The sequence below is a fragment of the Vanessa atalanta genome, chromosome 24, assembly GCF_905147765.1.
Source record: "Vanessa atalanta chromosome 24, ilVanAtal1.2, whole genome shotgun sequence".
NCBI classification, from domain to species: Eukaryota; Metazoa; Arthropoda; class Insecta; order Lepidoptera; family Nymphalidae; genus Vanessa; species Vanessa atalanta.
Window position 1 is genome coordinate 3,489,453 of NC_061894.1, and position 16,944 is coordinate 3,506,396.

The 16,944-nt window shown below is 31.7% G+C and overlaps 1 protein-coding gene across 1 annotated transcript in view; it reads left to right on the plus strand.

Annotated features, from left to right (window-relative positions):
• LOC125073397 (facilitated trehalose transporter Tret1-like) overlaps positions 1-16,474 on the plus strand; it is a 28,948-nt gene extending 12,474 nt beyond the window's left edge. Inside the window, exons 2-8 of the mRNA XM_047684213.1 lie at positions 4,239-4,468; positions 10,494-10,663; positions 10,740-10,893; positions 11,184-11,316; positions 12,849-13,078; positions 13,807-14,001; positions 14,558-16,474. Coding sequence (XP_047540169.1) covers positions 4,239-4,468; positions 10,494-10,663; positions 10,740-10,893; positions 11,184-11,316; positions 12,849-13,078; positions 13,807-14,001; positions 14,558-14,812 — 1,367 coding nt within the window. The 3' untranslated portion in view covers positions 14,813-16,474. The remainder of the gene's footprint in view (positions 1-4,238; positions 4,469-10,493; positions 10,664-10,739; positions 10,894-11,183; positions 11,317-12,848; positions 13,079-13,806; positions 14,002-14,557) is intronic.
• Positions 16,475-16,944: the final 470 nt, after the last annotated feature.

Sequence of the window (16,944 nt, forward strand, 5' to 3'; positions counted from 1 at the left end):
GTAATGGAGATAATTAAATCGTATTTTAAAACGATTATGGTAATGAATGCAAATTAATTGTATTGTGATAGAACGAGGGACAAACACGAAATATCTATATACAAAAACGTAACAATTATGTTAGTCCATGTTATCGAGTAGCATCAACACAATCATTATAGCTATTTAAAATGATTTATGGCTAATAACATTGTAACAATTAGGCAATTATAAAAATAAGATAATCTCTCCAGCTTATATATACTAATAGTATAAATGCAAAAGTAACTCTGTCTGTCTCTCTGTTGCCCATTCACAGTCAAACTACTGAATTGAATTCTATTAAATTTGTATTCCAAGGAAGGACATTTTTTATGGCTAAAACCTGATAACCAATCCCTAAGACGTGATGTAAGTACCTCGATAAGTTCGTCAATTATGAATCGAATTTTCATGATCCTTTTAATTGAAGATGTGATATACCTTTTATTACTACAAGTATATAAAACGGAATATATAACATGTTTTTATTTTTATTTGGTGTCTCGTGAACAAGACATACGTAGATAATGTCGAAATATCGAGCTCCACCAAATAAAAATAACCATGTTAATTTAAAATTTGATATACCTTGATTTAATTTTAATTCGAAGAAGAAAATCTACCCTAAGGCTTGGAATAAGGATGGAGCATTCATGATTCGTCATCTTCACTTCATTCCCTAAGCAGCTCCGTCTTTTTTGAGCGTTTAGAAAGGCGTATACAATTACAATACTTGATTAGTTATTTTTTGAATCAGTGAGCCAAAGCAATACAAGCTGAGGCGAATATATATGTGATATTAATAACGATAGTTGCAGTATAAACACTGACACGAGATTAATCGATTAAATAATGTAAATACCTAAATGTTTGAAACCTTTATTAATGTTTTATTTACTGAAGTCCTGTACCAACTTATTCCATGTTGTTGACGTCAGTTGTGCATATTTATTTACACACAATAGTTTTCTTGCCACGTGATCCATTTTTTTTTATTGTCATGGTACGACTTGGGAATGTAACGCCTTCTAGCTATTTCTTTTTGATATCGAATATATATAAATAATCATAAATTGACTAAAAGAAACCCGCTGAGGTTTTTTCACCGGTTTTTTCAGGTTTTCTTTTCTAAATTGGAGTATTTAATTTGATAATCGATAAGACAGCGTAATTACTCTGTACTGAATAAAGGATTTTGATTTGAAGCATGACACTGTTCTCATTACTTACAGCATACAAAGATACTATATAAATAGATTTGCCATTTTTATACGAATTATACAGGGTTATTGGTAACTCGACGCATTCCCGTTAGGACGTGATAGGGGTAACTATTTGCGATAATTTTAACCCCTGTATATTAAGATTATAAAGTTATATTTTTTCAAGTGTTATTTGAATATGTCTTGCATATTAATAATAATTACGCAAATTGTAAATAAGATAGTGGTGTACTGGCTTATGTATATATCAGCAACCATCGAAGTGCATGATCAGCTTTAAGTTTGGATCACTAAAATTTATCTATTCCTCCGAGAGATTATTATTGAGCAAACCGGAGTTTAGAAGTTTGCAATTTTGCGCTTGCGTGCGTAAAATCGTTGTCCTTGCGTCTGATCTCTCTAGCGGTCGCATTGCTGACCTGTCGCTATACAAGAGTTAGGTAATAGAAAGTTCACCTGCACGGCTATTATGGAACTTCAATTGCAATGAGTTTCAATCACTTTTTTAATCTGTCAAAGTAACAGATTTGCAATAATCGATTACATTTTGCCTTATATTATAAACCCTGATGGTAAGTGGTCATGCTCTAAGAAGTATTCTGTCAATGCACCATCAACCACGGAAAATTTGAACTAATACGTTATATCCCTTGTATCTGTAGTTACACTGGGTCACTCACACTTCAAACTAGACCATAACAATACTAATTGCTGTTTGGCAGTAGAATGTGATGGTGGTCTGCTTTTTGGTAACTATCCAAACTTACGAAAAGTCAACATCAAGTCACTACAGTTAACTTATATTGAAACTTTTGAACTATGTCAACGTATTAGATAACCATTAAACAAAATTAATTCATAAAACTCGCACGACCATAAATCTACCTTTTCGTGACCCGATATAAACACAATCAATTTATTATCTTTTGTAATTATAATCAATTATATATCTAACATATATTTAACATGAGAAAATCAGTATTTATATTAACAAAGTTTGATAAACAGGAAAATAATGTTAAGCGGCGTTAAGGCGCATTTTTCGTAACCAGTTCTAAACTGGTAATGCATTTAATGAGCTAGAACGTCTTTTTACAACTACGCAAAGAAGATAATTTCTGCATAAATTAAAAAAAAAAAACCTAGATGCAAATCGTCCTCGAACACTACGCATTTAATCCCTTATTCACTTATTTTAGAACTCTAGTAATACATTAAGACATAACATTAGTTCTGTATAATCAGGACAGGGTTTATGGGAGGGAACTGCCCCGGGGGCTTCTACGAGAGGGGCTCCTACAACAGAGATTCCGACGAGTCAACAAATATCTAGATATAGTCGAATTATAATAATGTTACTAATTACTGTTTTAAAAGTTACCGATACGAGTAAATAATAAATACCTTACTGATTAAAATTTAAATATTCAAATTAATTCATAATTTAATTATTAGGGTCTCCACGCCTTTGCTGCTCTAGGGCCTCTACTCCTTTGTAGCCCCGGGTCTTCAGATCTTTAAATGCGACTTTGCATATAATGTTGCTTCAAGGTTCAATAGCTCGACGATTCAACCGCCTAGAGCTGTCAAAGTCAATCACCGGAACTGATCCTGGCGACATTGACGTACTGACTCTGATAGAAGGTTAATTTTAAACATGTCTAAAATAATCTGAGTACTATTGAAACTACTAAAAAACACAAACAGATTTTGTTAACTCCGAATCGTGATTAGATCCTTTACTTGACCTAGACATTATGTTGATGTCAGTTAAATAAAGATTTGCTTTGCACAGTCTACTTTCCAAACCTATCAGAGTCAGAATCTATATTAATTAACTCTGTGACTTTCTATCAAAATCAAAATTAAAATTTACTTTATTTAAGTAGACTTTTATAAGCACTTTTGAATCGTCATTTGACAAACTATATTAAATGAAGCTACCACCAGTTCGGAATGCAGATTCTACCGAGAAGAACCGGAAACTCAGTAGTTATTCTTTTTCAACATTTAAAAATACAAAGTCATGTTACTTAAATACAATTATAAGTGTATGTAATTATGACGGCTGTTGTTGTGAGTGTTCTGTAATGTTAATGTAACAGATACAATTACAGTAAAGAACATATACTTATTTCGAATTTCGTAGAAGGTATTCTACGAAATTCGAATCGAAAAAATTGCATTAGCATTAGCATTAGCAGCCTGTAAATTTTCCCACTGCTGGGCTAAAGGCCTCCTCTCCCTTTGAGGAGAAGGTTTGGAGCATATTCCACCACGCTGCTCCAATGCGGGTTGGCGGAATACACATGTGGCAGAATTTCGTTGAAATTAGACACATGCAGGTTTCATCACGATGTTTTCCTTCACCGCCGAGCACGAGATGAATTATAAACACAAATTAAGCACATGAAAATTCAGTGGTGCCTGCCTGGGTTTGATCCCGAAATCATCGGTTAAGATGCACGCGTTCTAACCACTGGGCCATCTCGGCTCTTAAAAAATTGAGATGTTTCAAAAATATTAATGCATATAAATGAATAATATACATATATCCTGTGTTACATTATGTTGAATCAACGGTTAGAGACATTTATATTTACATTTAAATCACTTACAGAGAAAATTACAAAACAATTAGTATAAAAATTTAGTCGAATATGCGTACATAATAGGAGTAATATTACAATAACCCAATAATATCAGTACAGTGCTAACAATACAAGGATATTCCGTGATGTAAATGTAGGGTAGTCTACTAAAAAATATATATATGTAGTGCGTAAACAAAATAATGATAAGTAAGGAAGGTGACATATTAAATATAATTAAGCTAATCTTAGTATTGCAACAAAATACTATCAGTTAGGATAAAATATTTTTATGAACAAATCTGAACGATCTTAAAACCAACAATACGATTCAGATACCAAATTCAAAACACAAAACAAAACAAATTCAAACCAATCGGTTGATTGCATTATTTTTTTTCAGTAACGATTCCACTGCTCAACTTCGGCATGGTGCAGGGTTGGCTGTCTCCCATGATCTCACTTCTTCAAACACCTCAAGGCCCTGCGCCAGATCCTTACACAAGTAGCGACATATCCTGGGTTACATCTGTAACGTACATCTCGGCAATCATCTTCGGAGCTCCCATGGGTTACCTCACTGATAGATACGGGAGAAAAGTAATGACTCTGATAACAACATTTTCATTGATTGTAAGTATATTTTTATTACCGTCTTCTACTGTACTATTGCTGTATATAAGATACAAAACAAGCTCAAGTATTGGACTCCTTGGAACACCCAAAATTAAAATATATTGTCAGATACGTTTCAATAACGAAAAGCGACAATATGTAAGCTTCAAAGCATATTTTTGCAAGCAAGTTGCAGAATTTCATTCGACACATACAAGTTTCCCCACGATGATTTCCATCGCTAAACACAAGATGAATTATAAACACAAATTAAGTACATGAGAACTATACTGTACTGTGTTGTATTTGATTGAGTTTGAGCTCTTTACCCTTCTGTTTATACGCTGACTTATTTAACCATTGCTCCGTTATAGAGATAACATATATTTATAGAATATTTTTTTCTTATGACGTTTTGTAAATTATTAACAAAAATCATTGCTCACACGTTGATTTGGACAAATTATAGTTGTTATTGTACAAAATGTATTCAGCATATAAATTGCCAAATTAATTTGTTTTTGTGTATAGCGTACAATATTGTTTCCGCGATTGCAGATGTGTGAGCTTAACAAAATTATAAATTATATTATTTCATTTACGACTTAGTCCGTTTTATTGCATGCTTCTAAGCATTCTTCCAGAATCGAAATCAGTAGCTTATAATATAATTTTTCATGAAACACTTTCATGTGGCTTGGTAGGAACATTATGTCGATAAACCAAATTTCATAGCCAATAAACCTTATAGCTTTGTTTATTGATACGATAATTACCTTTAATCCATAATATTTGAATTATTTTTTCTGAAATATACGTTTTTCTTTAAATAAATAAACATATACTTAGCTTAAAATAAACATTGCGCGATATAATTTTATTCAAACGAAGATAATTTGGAACTAATGATAATGTTAGGAATATAATAACATATCAGTAAAAAGTATAAAATTGATGTCCAATTAAATGCGAAAATATGTAATACAATGAATAAATAAAATTAGTCTATTTCATTGACGATTAAAGATGAAAGAGATTATCAGTTCCGACTAATTTTATGTGCTTGTTACATATTGTGCTTGTTATTTTAGGCGATTATGAATCGATTTTAGTAATTGTTTTTTAATTGTATATTAAACAAATATTTAATTAATATAAAATTTTGTTTTTACCTGCTATTTTAATTTAAAGAAAATACAATCTTCATCGTTAGGGTATATAGACATGAAATGTAATATTCAAAAATTGACTTTTATAAAGTAGGCTACTAGGGTAGAATAATTAGTAGATCTTCACTTGTTATTACTTTTTTTTCAGCGATTGTAAATTGTTTTTAATAAATCGATTTTTAATATTACTCAGGTCCAAAAGTAGGCGAGAAAATACATGTTTTCCTAACCTATACTTGGTGTTTTACATATTATATCGTTTAAGAGCCGAGATGGCCCAGTTGTTAGAACGCGTGCATCTTAACTGATGATTTCGGGTTCAAACCCAGGCAGGTACCACTGAATTTCATGTGCTTAATTTGTGTTTATAATTCATCTCATGCTCGGCGGTGAAGGAAAACATCGTGAGGAAACCTGCATGTGTCTAATTTCAACGAAATTCTGCCACATGTGTATTCCGGCAACCCGCATCGGAGCAGCGTGGTGGAATATGCTCCAAACCTTCTCCTCAAAGGGAGAGGAGGCCTTTAGCCCAGCAGTGGGAAAAATTACAGGCTGTTAATGCTAATGCATCGTTTAACAGCAATACTTTATATTGTTCTGTTCCCGTTTGAAGTTTGAGTTAGCCAGTGTAACTACAGTCCCAAGAGGCAGTCCCAAGACTTCAGCAAACTCAAATTCCATTATTCAATATAGAAGTATTACACTTTCTTATTGATGGTCAAATTAAACACTACCACCGGTTCGGAAAAAGAAAACACCCTGACCTGAGAAGAACCGGCGAAAGAAACTCAGCGGGACTTTTTTTTTTACGTCAAATTAATTATGTACATAATTGTATATGAGTAGAAACAGCCAGGAGGCGATCGTTACATTCCCAAGGTGTGCTATCAAACATAAATTCAGCGGTTATATAAAGGATGGTTAATATCTTACAATGTGTATGGAAGCTGGTGATCAAATCTAATCAGCCTAATAATCCTAAAAAAACTATTTTGAACAGCGCGATACTAAAGATCGATATAAGATTATCTTGAATATCTGACGTTCGACTTTATTAACATTTTATATATATATTTTTAATATTATGATTTTTGATGCGGTGCAGTCATTAACGTAATAATAGTTAGTTTAACTCATTGTGGATAATGATTTCACAGCGAGTTCTTTTAAATATATTCTAAACAATTTTATTCTTAAAAAAAAAAAAAAACATTTAATATGTCAAGATATTTATGAAGTAATATTAATTGTGCCAATAACTCTTAAAATCACTCTAGCTATCTCAGCTGACACCGTACGCGTATTTGTATGATTTTGATTTTGAAAAATACAAACTCGAAATTCACCGCATGAAGTGAAATGCGATATTGGCTAAAGTAATTATAACAAAGAGTACGTTGACTACAAATTGATGCTATTGTGTTATTCCGTTTTCAACTTTTCGCTAATGAGATACGAAGAGAGTTCTTTACTCTACTTACTTACTTGTTTTTAAATAGCTTAAGCTGTGCGTTGAAAGCCAGCCAGTATGTTTATATTTCAAACAAAGCTATGCTGTTTTGTTAACTAAAAGAATGAAATAAAAATAGTTATAATAATAAAACAGATTAAAAATATACACAAACGATTAACAATTACCGACGCAAAGATGTCTGTGGGCAAATAATTAATACCAATCTTTTATAAAGATTTCATTTTTAGTTTTTTAAAAAGATCATCATGTTGTTGGGAAAAACTTATCCTTGATTATCGGAGAAGTTTTAAATGTAATTCGACGTTTTTAACTGTTTAAAAATCACGTTCAAAGATTCCGTTACATACATTCGGACGAAGCCAATAAAAGCGTGTTAAAAAAAAAAACAAATTGATTGTATGTACAAAGGAGGTTTTATTACTAAAAGAGAGGACTGTTGCAGATTACCTCTGGATAAAGTAAAATTATTATTTGTAACAACATATAAATATTTGTATTGATGATATAGTATGTATAATTATATGCATATATTAATCTGCTTTGTGATATCAGCGAGATACTATATGGTTGTGCTATAAAGACATATTATTAATAATAATAATTAAAAATCTCATCCAACATGTAGAGTCACATGTAGAGTGTAGAGTTGTAGACTTCTAAGTCAGTTTATATAGAATGTTTATCCTAATAAGATCCACTAACAGACAAACATAACTTATCATTTACAACATACGTATGACTAGTATGATAATTTATACTTAAAAGTCACAAAAAAATAATAATAAATTAATAATTTAAAATTCATAGATTCATTAGTATTTTAAATACAAACGACATCTTGAAATAAGGAAGTACGTACGAGGCCTTGCACTGTATCATTATTTAGATTTAATTAATTAACATTTTATTTACCTTGAGATCGCGTTTTAAGTGTCATTTAATTAAAAATCTCTTAAAATTATAATAATAATAGAAAACCTAATTTAAAGTCGGATATGATTTTATTTCATTGTAACACTCAAGGGAGGATTATCAGGATGTTTTTATTTATGCCATTAAATCTGATGGACCCACTAAATAAGGAGTCAAGTCCTCCTATAGATATCTCACTCAAATCGCCTTGTGGGAAAGTATAATAGATGATTATACATATCTTACATATTAATAGCGTAAGCCGATTTTGTCCCAGTGATTGTGGGACGATGGCTGCATAGGTATAAAAAAACGGTTATAGTCTCATTTTTAAGAGCTCCAGCCGTAGATGTGCAGAAAATTAAAGAAGATTCTTGATTGCAATTTACTAAATTGTTATGATTCAACAACGAATTAATTTTAGACACCGGAAAAATGTTACTGGCCAGTTAAAATGAGGTACTACGGTTGTATAAGAAAAAAAAATGAAAACGTAAACATTGTAACTGAACGAATGTACTATTTGATATTAAAAAAATCATTTAAAAGAGGTTTCATCATATTGACGTCAATTTACAATGAAATTAAATTAAAACAAAACATCATCTATGATAGGTTTCCTACATCATTAAGAAACTTTTGCATAAACGCGAAATTTCGCGGGAGACCCACTAATAGTATATAATTTTGCATTTAAAAAAAACGGTGAAAATTAACGTGTTAAAGCATATTTTTTGGAAGTGCTAATTTCGAATGAAAAAAAAATCTGATTGCATTGATCGTTTGGAAAAAAATAAGTCAAAATGCTTACTGCAAGATATACAATCAAAAGTCAGAAATCCAAATAGATTATCACAAGAATTTTTGTGTGGTATGAAATCTAAAACAATAATTCTATATTTAAAATCAAATTTATAGAAAGAGATTAATTGTAGAGGACAACTGTATAAGGAGAGGCCAACACGAATTTTGCATTATGCGGAAACAAGATGAATCGATATGAAAATAACGCAAAAATCTGATCTTAGCAACTTATAAAAACCTGCCGAGACAGGATAAGTTTTTCGACCTCTCTATAAAAACCAATAACTAAGATTTAAAAAAGAAATCTCCATAATATTTCCTTTTTTTTTCTTTTTTTTCCAAGCTTTTTCCTCGTGTACTATAAAAGCCTCCGAAAGAGCTAGAAATCGAAGAGTTCCAACAAAGTCGATAAACTAAACATACGGTAACCTTCAAAAACATCTTTAGACGTAGACAAGATGATGTGTCCAAATTCGACGAAAATACACGGAAATTAGACAATTAACTTAACATAATAGACAATTGCGCTCGAAACTAAATGTTGATGTTTTTTTATTATATTTAATTTGTTGATAAACAAAGTACGAAAACCGGTTCCGCTCCAAAACTATTATCTGACCTGACGTTTTTGTGCGTATAATAATAGCTCGTAAAAAGTGGTATTGTTGACACAAAAAAATGTATCAGCCGCTTCCTTCCTATCAATTGAGTATTATACAAAGATTTAATTGAAATGTTCCTAAACTTCCTTTACCTTCCATATCCATAACAGCATACTATTTTACCAGCAATTAAAATTGTGACATGGTTGCATATTTTATTTGATATATCATATTTTTTGAACATATGATAATGTATTATGTTTTGATTTGACAACAATGAAACAATTATATTATCCCTTTAGATTTTAAAAGTATAGAATAACAAAGTTTTTCAATCTTGAAATATAGAGACGTGATTTATCATTAAGATTATCACAAATATAATTGCAATTAAGTATTGCGTAAATGCTATATTGTGCCGTATTCGGTTTCGGTTTTTTTTCTTCTTATAACATACGAATTATGAATCCGTGCTCTGCGGTTTCACTCAATTCAATTCGAGTCTTGCATAACTAATTCATACATTTAATTCTGTGATAAGAATCTTCATAAAAATATACAGCTTGGAAAAACAGTTATTTAAAAATATACTAAATAAAAAAGTTTTTACTAAAACAAGCCGACTTAAATAGCAGTTCCGTCGCGTGTCTCCGAAGCTAATCATCTTTACGAAATTTAATTGGGACCATACAAAAACCTTTTCAGAAACAAAAAAGAGTTTCGTAAATCCTTCTATATATGACAGAATTAAGCTCATACAGAAAAATAAAAATAAATCAATATCATCAATAAGACTCCTCCGATTTTGAAGTCGGTTAAAAAATGAAAAAAAAAACTCAACAACGCTGACGCACCTGGTTCGTGTGAATGTTGTCGCTTTGCGTACACGATACCTACAGTTCGCCAGATTTGTTGACGTTTTTGGTCATTGCTCCGCTTGTTGGAAAAGGGGACACGCAAAAACAAATTATCAAATCAGTTCGGGTAATTTTTATTATTGCGTTCAAACTTACAAAATCTTTATCGATTATCTTTTAGAGCGCCTTTATAATGTTGTAATAATTTATTGTATTTTTCAGTTATATTGGCAAATAAAACTGCTCTGCCTGGAACCGTGGGCACTAATTCTCGCCCGGGCCATTGCTGGTATACCTTGTTCGGCCTGCTACATCGTGTTACCGATCTATTTAAAAGAAATCAGTGATATTGATCTAAGGGGAGCTCTTGGATCTTTGCTCATATTAAATAGGTAATAATTTTTAATTATTCCCCAAAAAACTTTAATTAAATTACCAAGAGATAACTGTAAATGTTATTCTTTCCAGAAACATCGGCTATCTAGCTAGCTATGTATTCGCGGATCTGCTTCAAGTGACCACGATGCTGTGGATGGGGCTATTAGTTCCAACCGTAGTATTTTTTATCTTCTTAATAATGCCAGAGACGCCGGAGTTCCTCGTGAAACAGGGAAAAGTTGATGTAAGTGGCTTATTTTTACTTTGAACCATTTTAAAAGATTTATTTACCGGATTTTTAGCTCGCCAAGCGGTTTATTCTGGTTAAACTATTATACATTGTTAACTATAATTTAAGGTAATTTGACTTAATATCCGATTCCTTTAAATAAATAAAAAAATATTGTATGTCAGTAACATTATAAGTTTTAAATCTATATTTGAAACTCATGAAACGTTTTTAATAGGAAATCACTTGAATAATCGTTCGTATTTTTGAAACTTTTCAAGTATGTATAACTCACTTTTTTACAGGAAGCTAAAACTGTCTTAGCTTGGTTGCGTGGTGTGAGCGTGCTAGACCGTTCTCTTGAACAGGAAATAGACAATATCGTGAAAGTTGAAAAACAGGCCAAAGCTGATCCTAAGTCTGTCTGGATGATTATATGTCAGTATTTTTTTGTTATTTAATTTATATTAAGAAGGCAGACTAGTAAATAAGTCACCCGATGATCCCTTTATATTTATGAACCGTTAAACCATCAATGAGCATAGCACTTGATCTTGGATACTTTGCCTCCTGTGACTGTTATTTCACCTGGCATCTCAAAATTTGCTTTAACACTAGCCACAATTAACTTTCTTTAATTATTTTTAATATAATTTTTTAATCCTTTTTGAAACAAATGTTGTAACTATTGTGTGCTCAGTTAATCTGCTATAATTTTGTGTTCTAAGTGAAATAGAATAATGGTTATTTAACCATAATAATTGCACTGACTGTCCCTCTCCAAATCAGGCATGTAGACTATAGTATCACATATAAAAGGATGTACAAAAAGCTCAACCATCCTCAAAATTGCTTTATGACTTGCACATAAGTTCTTACAAGATTAAAAGATTAAAATCTACAACAAATGAAACAATTAAACACAAGGTATATATATATATATATCTAAAGGTCGTTTCCTACTTGTATGACAAATATCGTAAGTAGGTCACTTGGATATTTGCATTTGTTTTGCATCAGATTTGCATCAGCCATGTTGTATTCATAATTTGCGTCTATTGTGTTTGTTGTACTCTTGTTCCTACCCTTGTTTTCGTATTGCTTTGAAGCTATAGTATTTCTGTCCATGAAATTTATTATGAGATATGTATTACGTTTTATCATCTTTATTTGCATTACATTTTTTTGCAACATTAATAATTATACTTTCTATTCATATTTTGAATAAAGTACAATTTAAATAACTAATTAACAATTATCATTCATCACAGATATCCAGACGGTGGTTTAAGTTATTGTTAGCTTAATCAGACTTATTTATTAACGTCAGAAAGACGGATAAATAGGTCACTTGTTATGTGATAATATCCTTTATCCATAAATAATAATTATTATTAACAGTTTAAGAAACATTGTTCACATCTTCTACCATCTTGTATTATCTGGTCCTGTAATTACACATTAACTGCTTCTACTTTGGTCTTATATATATATAGATTATATATATATAAGACCAAAGTAGAAGCAGTTACCATATACTATATATATATAGATTATATATATAGTATATGGTCTTAGCTGTAGAGTTCAAACCTATGGTCGCAGGTCGGGCCACTAAAATGTTATTAGGATTTCTGTCGATAAATTCTGAGTGCGGAGTCTTAGTTAGACGGGTGTACACTGTCATGCATCGAAGAGCGTTTAAAGTCATTGGTTCTGCGTCTGAACTCTTTCTAGTCGAATCAAATTTGAGTCCCATAGGGTTATATGAGTGAAGAAATCGAAAGTGCACTTGTTTTTCACAGACACTTGTGTTTGTGTTTTTTCCTGTGTCAAATACACAGTTAGGTTCTCTTGAGATTGTTCGTTATGTCCGAAAACGGTTAGAAGGATATCATCATCAGCAATTACAATTAATGAATTACGACTAAAAATTACAATTGCATTTATAAGTGTGTTTAATATTTCAGTAAAAGACAAAGCTACCTTCAAAGCTTTCATCATCACCCTGGTGATTAAAATCACTCAACAGTTTGACGGATACCTCATCGTTCTTATATACGCTGGTTTCGTCTTCGAACGTGCCTCAGAATCCATCAGCTTGAAACTGAGCCCGAACAAGCAGGTGATGATGATCGGTCTGGTGCAGCTCTTGGGCTCTACGGTTGCAACTTGTATTGTAGAGAAAACTGGGAGGAAGGTAATTAAAGGAAGACAATTCATAGATGTTAAATTAACATGGTTATTTTTATTACTAACATTATTTAAAACGTGATATTTACCATGTTTTTTTATTTTTATTTGGTGGAGCTCGATATTTCGACATTATCTACGAATGTCTTGTTCACGAGACTGTCGAGTCTGTCGAGACTGTCGTGAACAAGACATAATGACCAAATAAAAATAAAACGAACGAGTAAATTAAATTGGAACCACTGCCCATAGACATTGGCGCTACAAGGAATAGTAACCACACCTCATATAGTGAATGCGGCCAACATTGGGAGCTTAGACATACTGAAGTGCTCACTCACCCTTCAAACCGGAACACAGCAATACTAAGTATTGCTGGTTGGTGATAGAATATCTGATCCGTGGATACCTACTACCTACTACCTACCCAGACGAACTTGCACCAAGCCCTATCACCAATCGTTTAATATTTACCTCCAGCACAACAAATCAAATCAAAATCAAATACCTTTATTCAATGTAAAATGTTACATTTATTGAATGTCAAATTAAATAATACCACCAGTTCGGAAAAGAAAATACCCTGACCAAAGAATAACCGGCGAAATATTTTCAGTGGGGTTTTTTTGTCAATTTGTGATTTACATATATATTATTGTTTACATATACGTATATATACAATATCAAAGATAGGAGGGGTACGCTTATTTATTCTTTTATCGTGTTGTTTTCCAGTTGCTTTTGGTGTCCACGTCGTTCGCAGTGGGCGTGGGGATGCTGGCACTGTCTGCGTGGTTTTACTTGACGGGTATCGGCATCTGGCTACCGGGCTGGCTTCCAGTCTTCGCCATGTGTCTCTGTATCTTCGCTGACGCTGCCGGATTCCAACCGATATCGTATATAATTATCACGGATTTATTCACTTTCCAGGTAAGATTAAAACAAATAAATTTTAAATATGTTCCACACATACGATTGAGTTGAAATTTTGCACACCTTTTAGTACTGGTAACAATACATATTGTATGTCTTATTGAGTATATAAAGAGTTTGAGTGAGGCTCGTCGTTAAAATAATTCTTAGTGTGAGTATTGTGACTAATTTATGAATAAGGACGGGAAAAAAATTAACAAATTCGATTAGTTGTCACCCTCGATCCCATCAAATACACAACGATCCTTTTTATCACGATTTCCTTAAAGGTGAATCATCGGTTCGTTTTGCACTTAAACTCAAAATGAGACGTCTAAGAGAATAATGACAAAAAAGTAACAAAAGAAATCATCAGTGAGCCAATCAAATAATATTCGATCAATGGATTTAGGTATTCGGTATAGAATCGAATATTTAGTCGAATGAACGTTCCTAATAATGAATATGATGAACTTAATTGATAAATCTTAAATGAATAAAGAATATTTTGATTTGATTAGATTTGAAGATTGAATATACTTAAATACCTAAAGCACATTTCCCTATTTTCCAGTTACGCGGCACAGTGTCATCGTTTGCGAATATCTGCGCGAAACTAAGCAACTTCATCCAGATGAAATGGTTCACTAAAGTCTGCGAGCTGATAAGCATTCATTGGACCTTCTTATTCTTTGCAGTCGTATGCTTTTTCGCCTGTTTCTACACATTAATATCCTTCCCGGAAACCAGACAAAAATCCGTTGAAGAAATCTACGAGAAATTGAATAGGAATAAAAAAGAAGAAGATAGAATAAAGGCCGTGCCGTAACGCAAGCGATGCTATTGAATGTTGTATTTTTTTTCAATTTGAATGGTATTACGCATTTTTTTTTAATAGGAGGTTTTTAAGAAGGTGTATAGAATTGTATTCGCTGATATATTTGATATCTTAACGTATGCCTTATATTATTCCGTCCTAACGATTTGTGCTTAATACAAATCAAGACTGTCTTAGAATAATTCCTATTTGGGATGAATATCGTTAATTTTAGTGTTAAGAGAAGATATCTCTTAGGTTTAATCAAAAAATGTTTTATGAAATTAATCTCGTCTTAATGTACTTAAAACTATTAGGTATAAAAATATAATTATCTGTGTAGATTAATTATAAAATCAAGAGCTTTAAAGTTGATTAAATATTTTTATTAAAGAAAATTAATGTTTTCTTACTGTTTAAAATTATCAAGTTACAAATGAATTTATTAAACTATTTAAAGTCTCACTAATAAATGAACCACAGGCGTTCATAATATTATTATAGTTATTTATCGAGATAAGCTCGACAGATTTCGGAGGACAATGTTTCTAACCGCCATCGCGTCGACATGGAACTGTCACGTGATTGCAACGGAACGCAAATGAAATAAGAACTGTATTTATAGTCGGTAAGGAGTAATTCGAAACTCACCGCAGAACACGAATGTTTAATGTCAAATTTCCCGCGTGAAATGAAAAAATGAAGTAAACTCTTACAGAATCACGCTATTATCTATAATATAATGAATCAAACTTTACACAGTAAAGCTAATACAATAATGATGATTTAAATAAATATATTATTAACACTTCACAAATATAAAACTAAAACGCGTGCACTATACGCACTAAATTTTAGTTTTATTAAATGCAATTTTTATAGCATGATATATCTACGCATGTGCAGTTAAATAAAACTGATACCTTATTTGAAAAAGATATGGAGGGTGTTAATAAATGACTCGTAATAATGATATATATTATTTGATCACCACGCAATGGCGAACCATTGATGACGACGATGAAATAAATTGATGTATTAATTTTTATTTATTATTAAATTTATTTATTTAGGGAGCTGTCTCTTACATTCGTCTCTATCTCTTCTCCTATTGTCAATAAAATTAATCTATATTTGGATCTTGGAATCCCACAGTCCATTTATTGCTTCTTCATACATTAATATCTAATACTCTTCTCGTAGGACGACATCCAACGCTTCACATTAAATGTCTATATCATCGACTTCTGTTAACTTTCAAATTACATTTATTTATTTATTGTTTTTTTTAAAGCTCCCATTAGTGTCAAAAACATCATATTGGCTGTATGCATACGACCTTCGTCCTCTCTCAGTGGTCCAACATTTCAAATGACACATGACAAGTCTGATGACGGACGGTTTTATAATTTCCCGTTAGTGTAAGAGAAGCTTATTGGTCTCAAGTCTATGACCTATCGCCATTTCATCCACACTAAGCTTATTCGATTATCTTATGTCTCGCTCTATATTGTGTAAAACTAATATTATTTAGTTAATAGACGTCGTAGATCAATAAGCGTAGAGTAATGAAAATTTAAACATATGTTAAAATTTTATTTGTAATTTCAATGATCATTGTTGATAAGAAAACAATTATTGTTTTCAAATATAGTCCAGATAATTTAAGTTATAAAATTATATGCATATAAAGGAATTTAATTGTAAATAGTAAATAAAATGTTAAATTTCAATATACATGTATTGTTGAATGTGTGTGTTTTCATTTTCCAAAATACTTTTAAGATAATTTGAAATCAAATAAATCAATTTCAAGAAATTTATTTATGTATATAAAAGATTATGAATAACTAGAAGTGTTAGTGGTTTTTCAATTAAGTATATTCCAATTTCCAGTACGAATTAATGAATTGAATTCAATAAAATCATTATCAGTCTCTACCAAATAAACTGCCTATTATTTACTAGAAGAAACAAGGAAATAAGTTAAATTATTAAATTAATAGTAGGGAAGAGGGTGAGTGCAGATGCTAAGGAAAAAAGGATAAAACCTGTTGAGCAAGAATTTCATCCTGCCCGAGAGGGCTCGAACTTCAAGGCTGAGTCTAGTACTCGCCCCTACGCCCGATGGCCGAAGCTGTGAG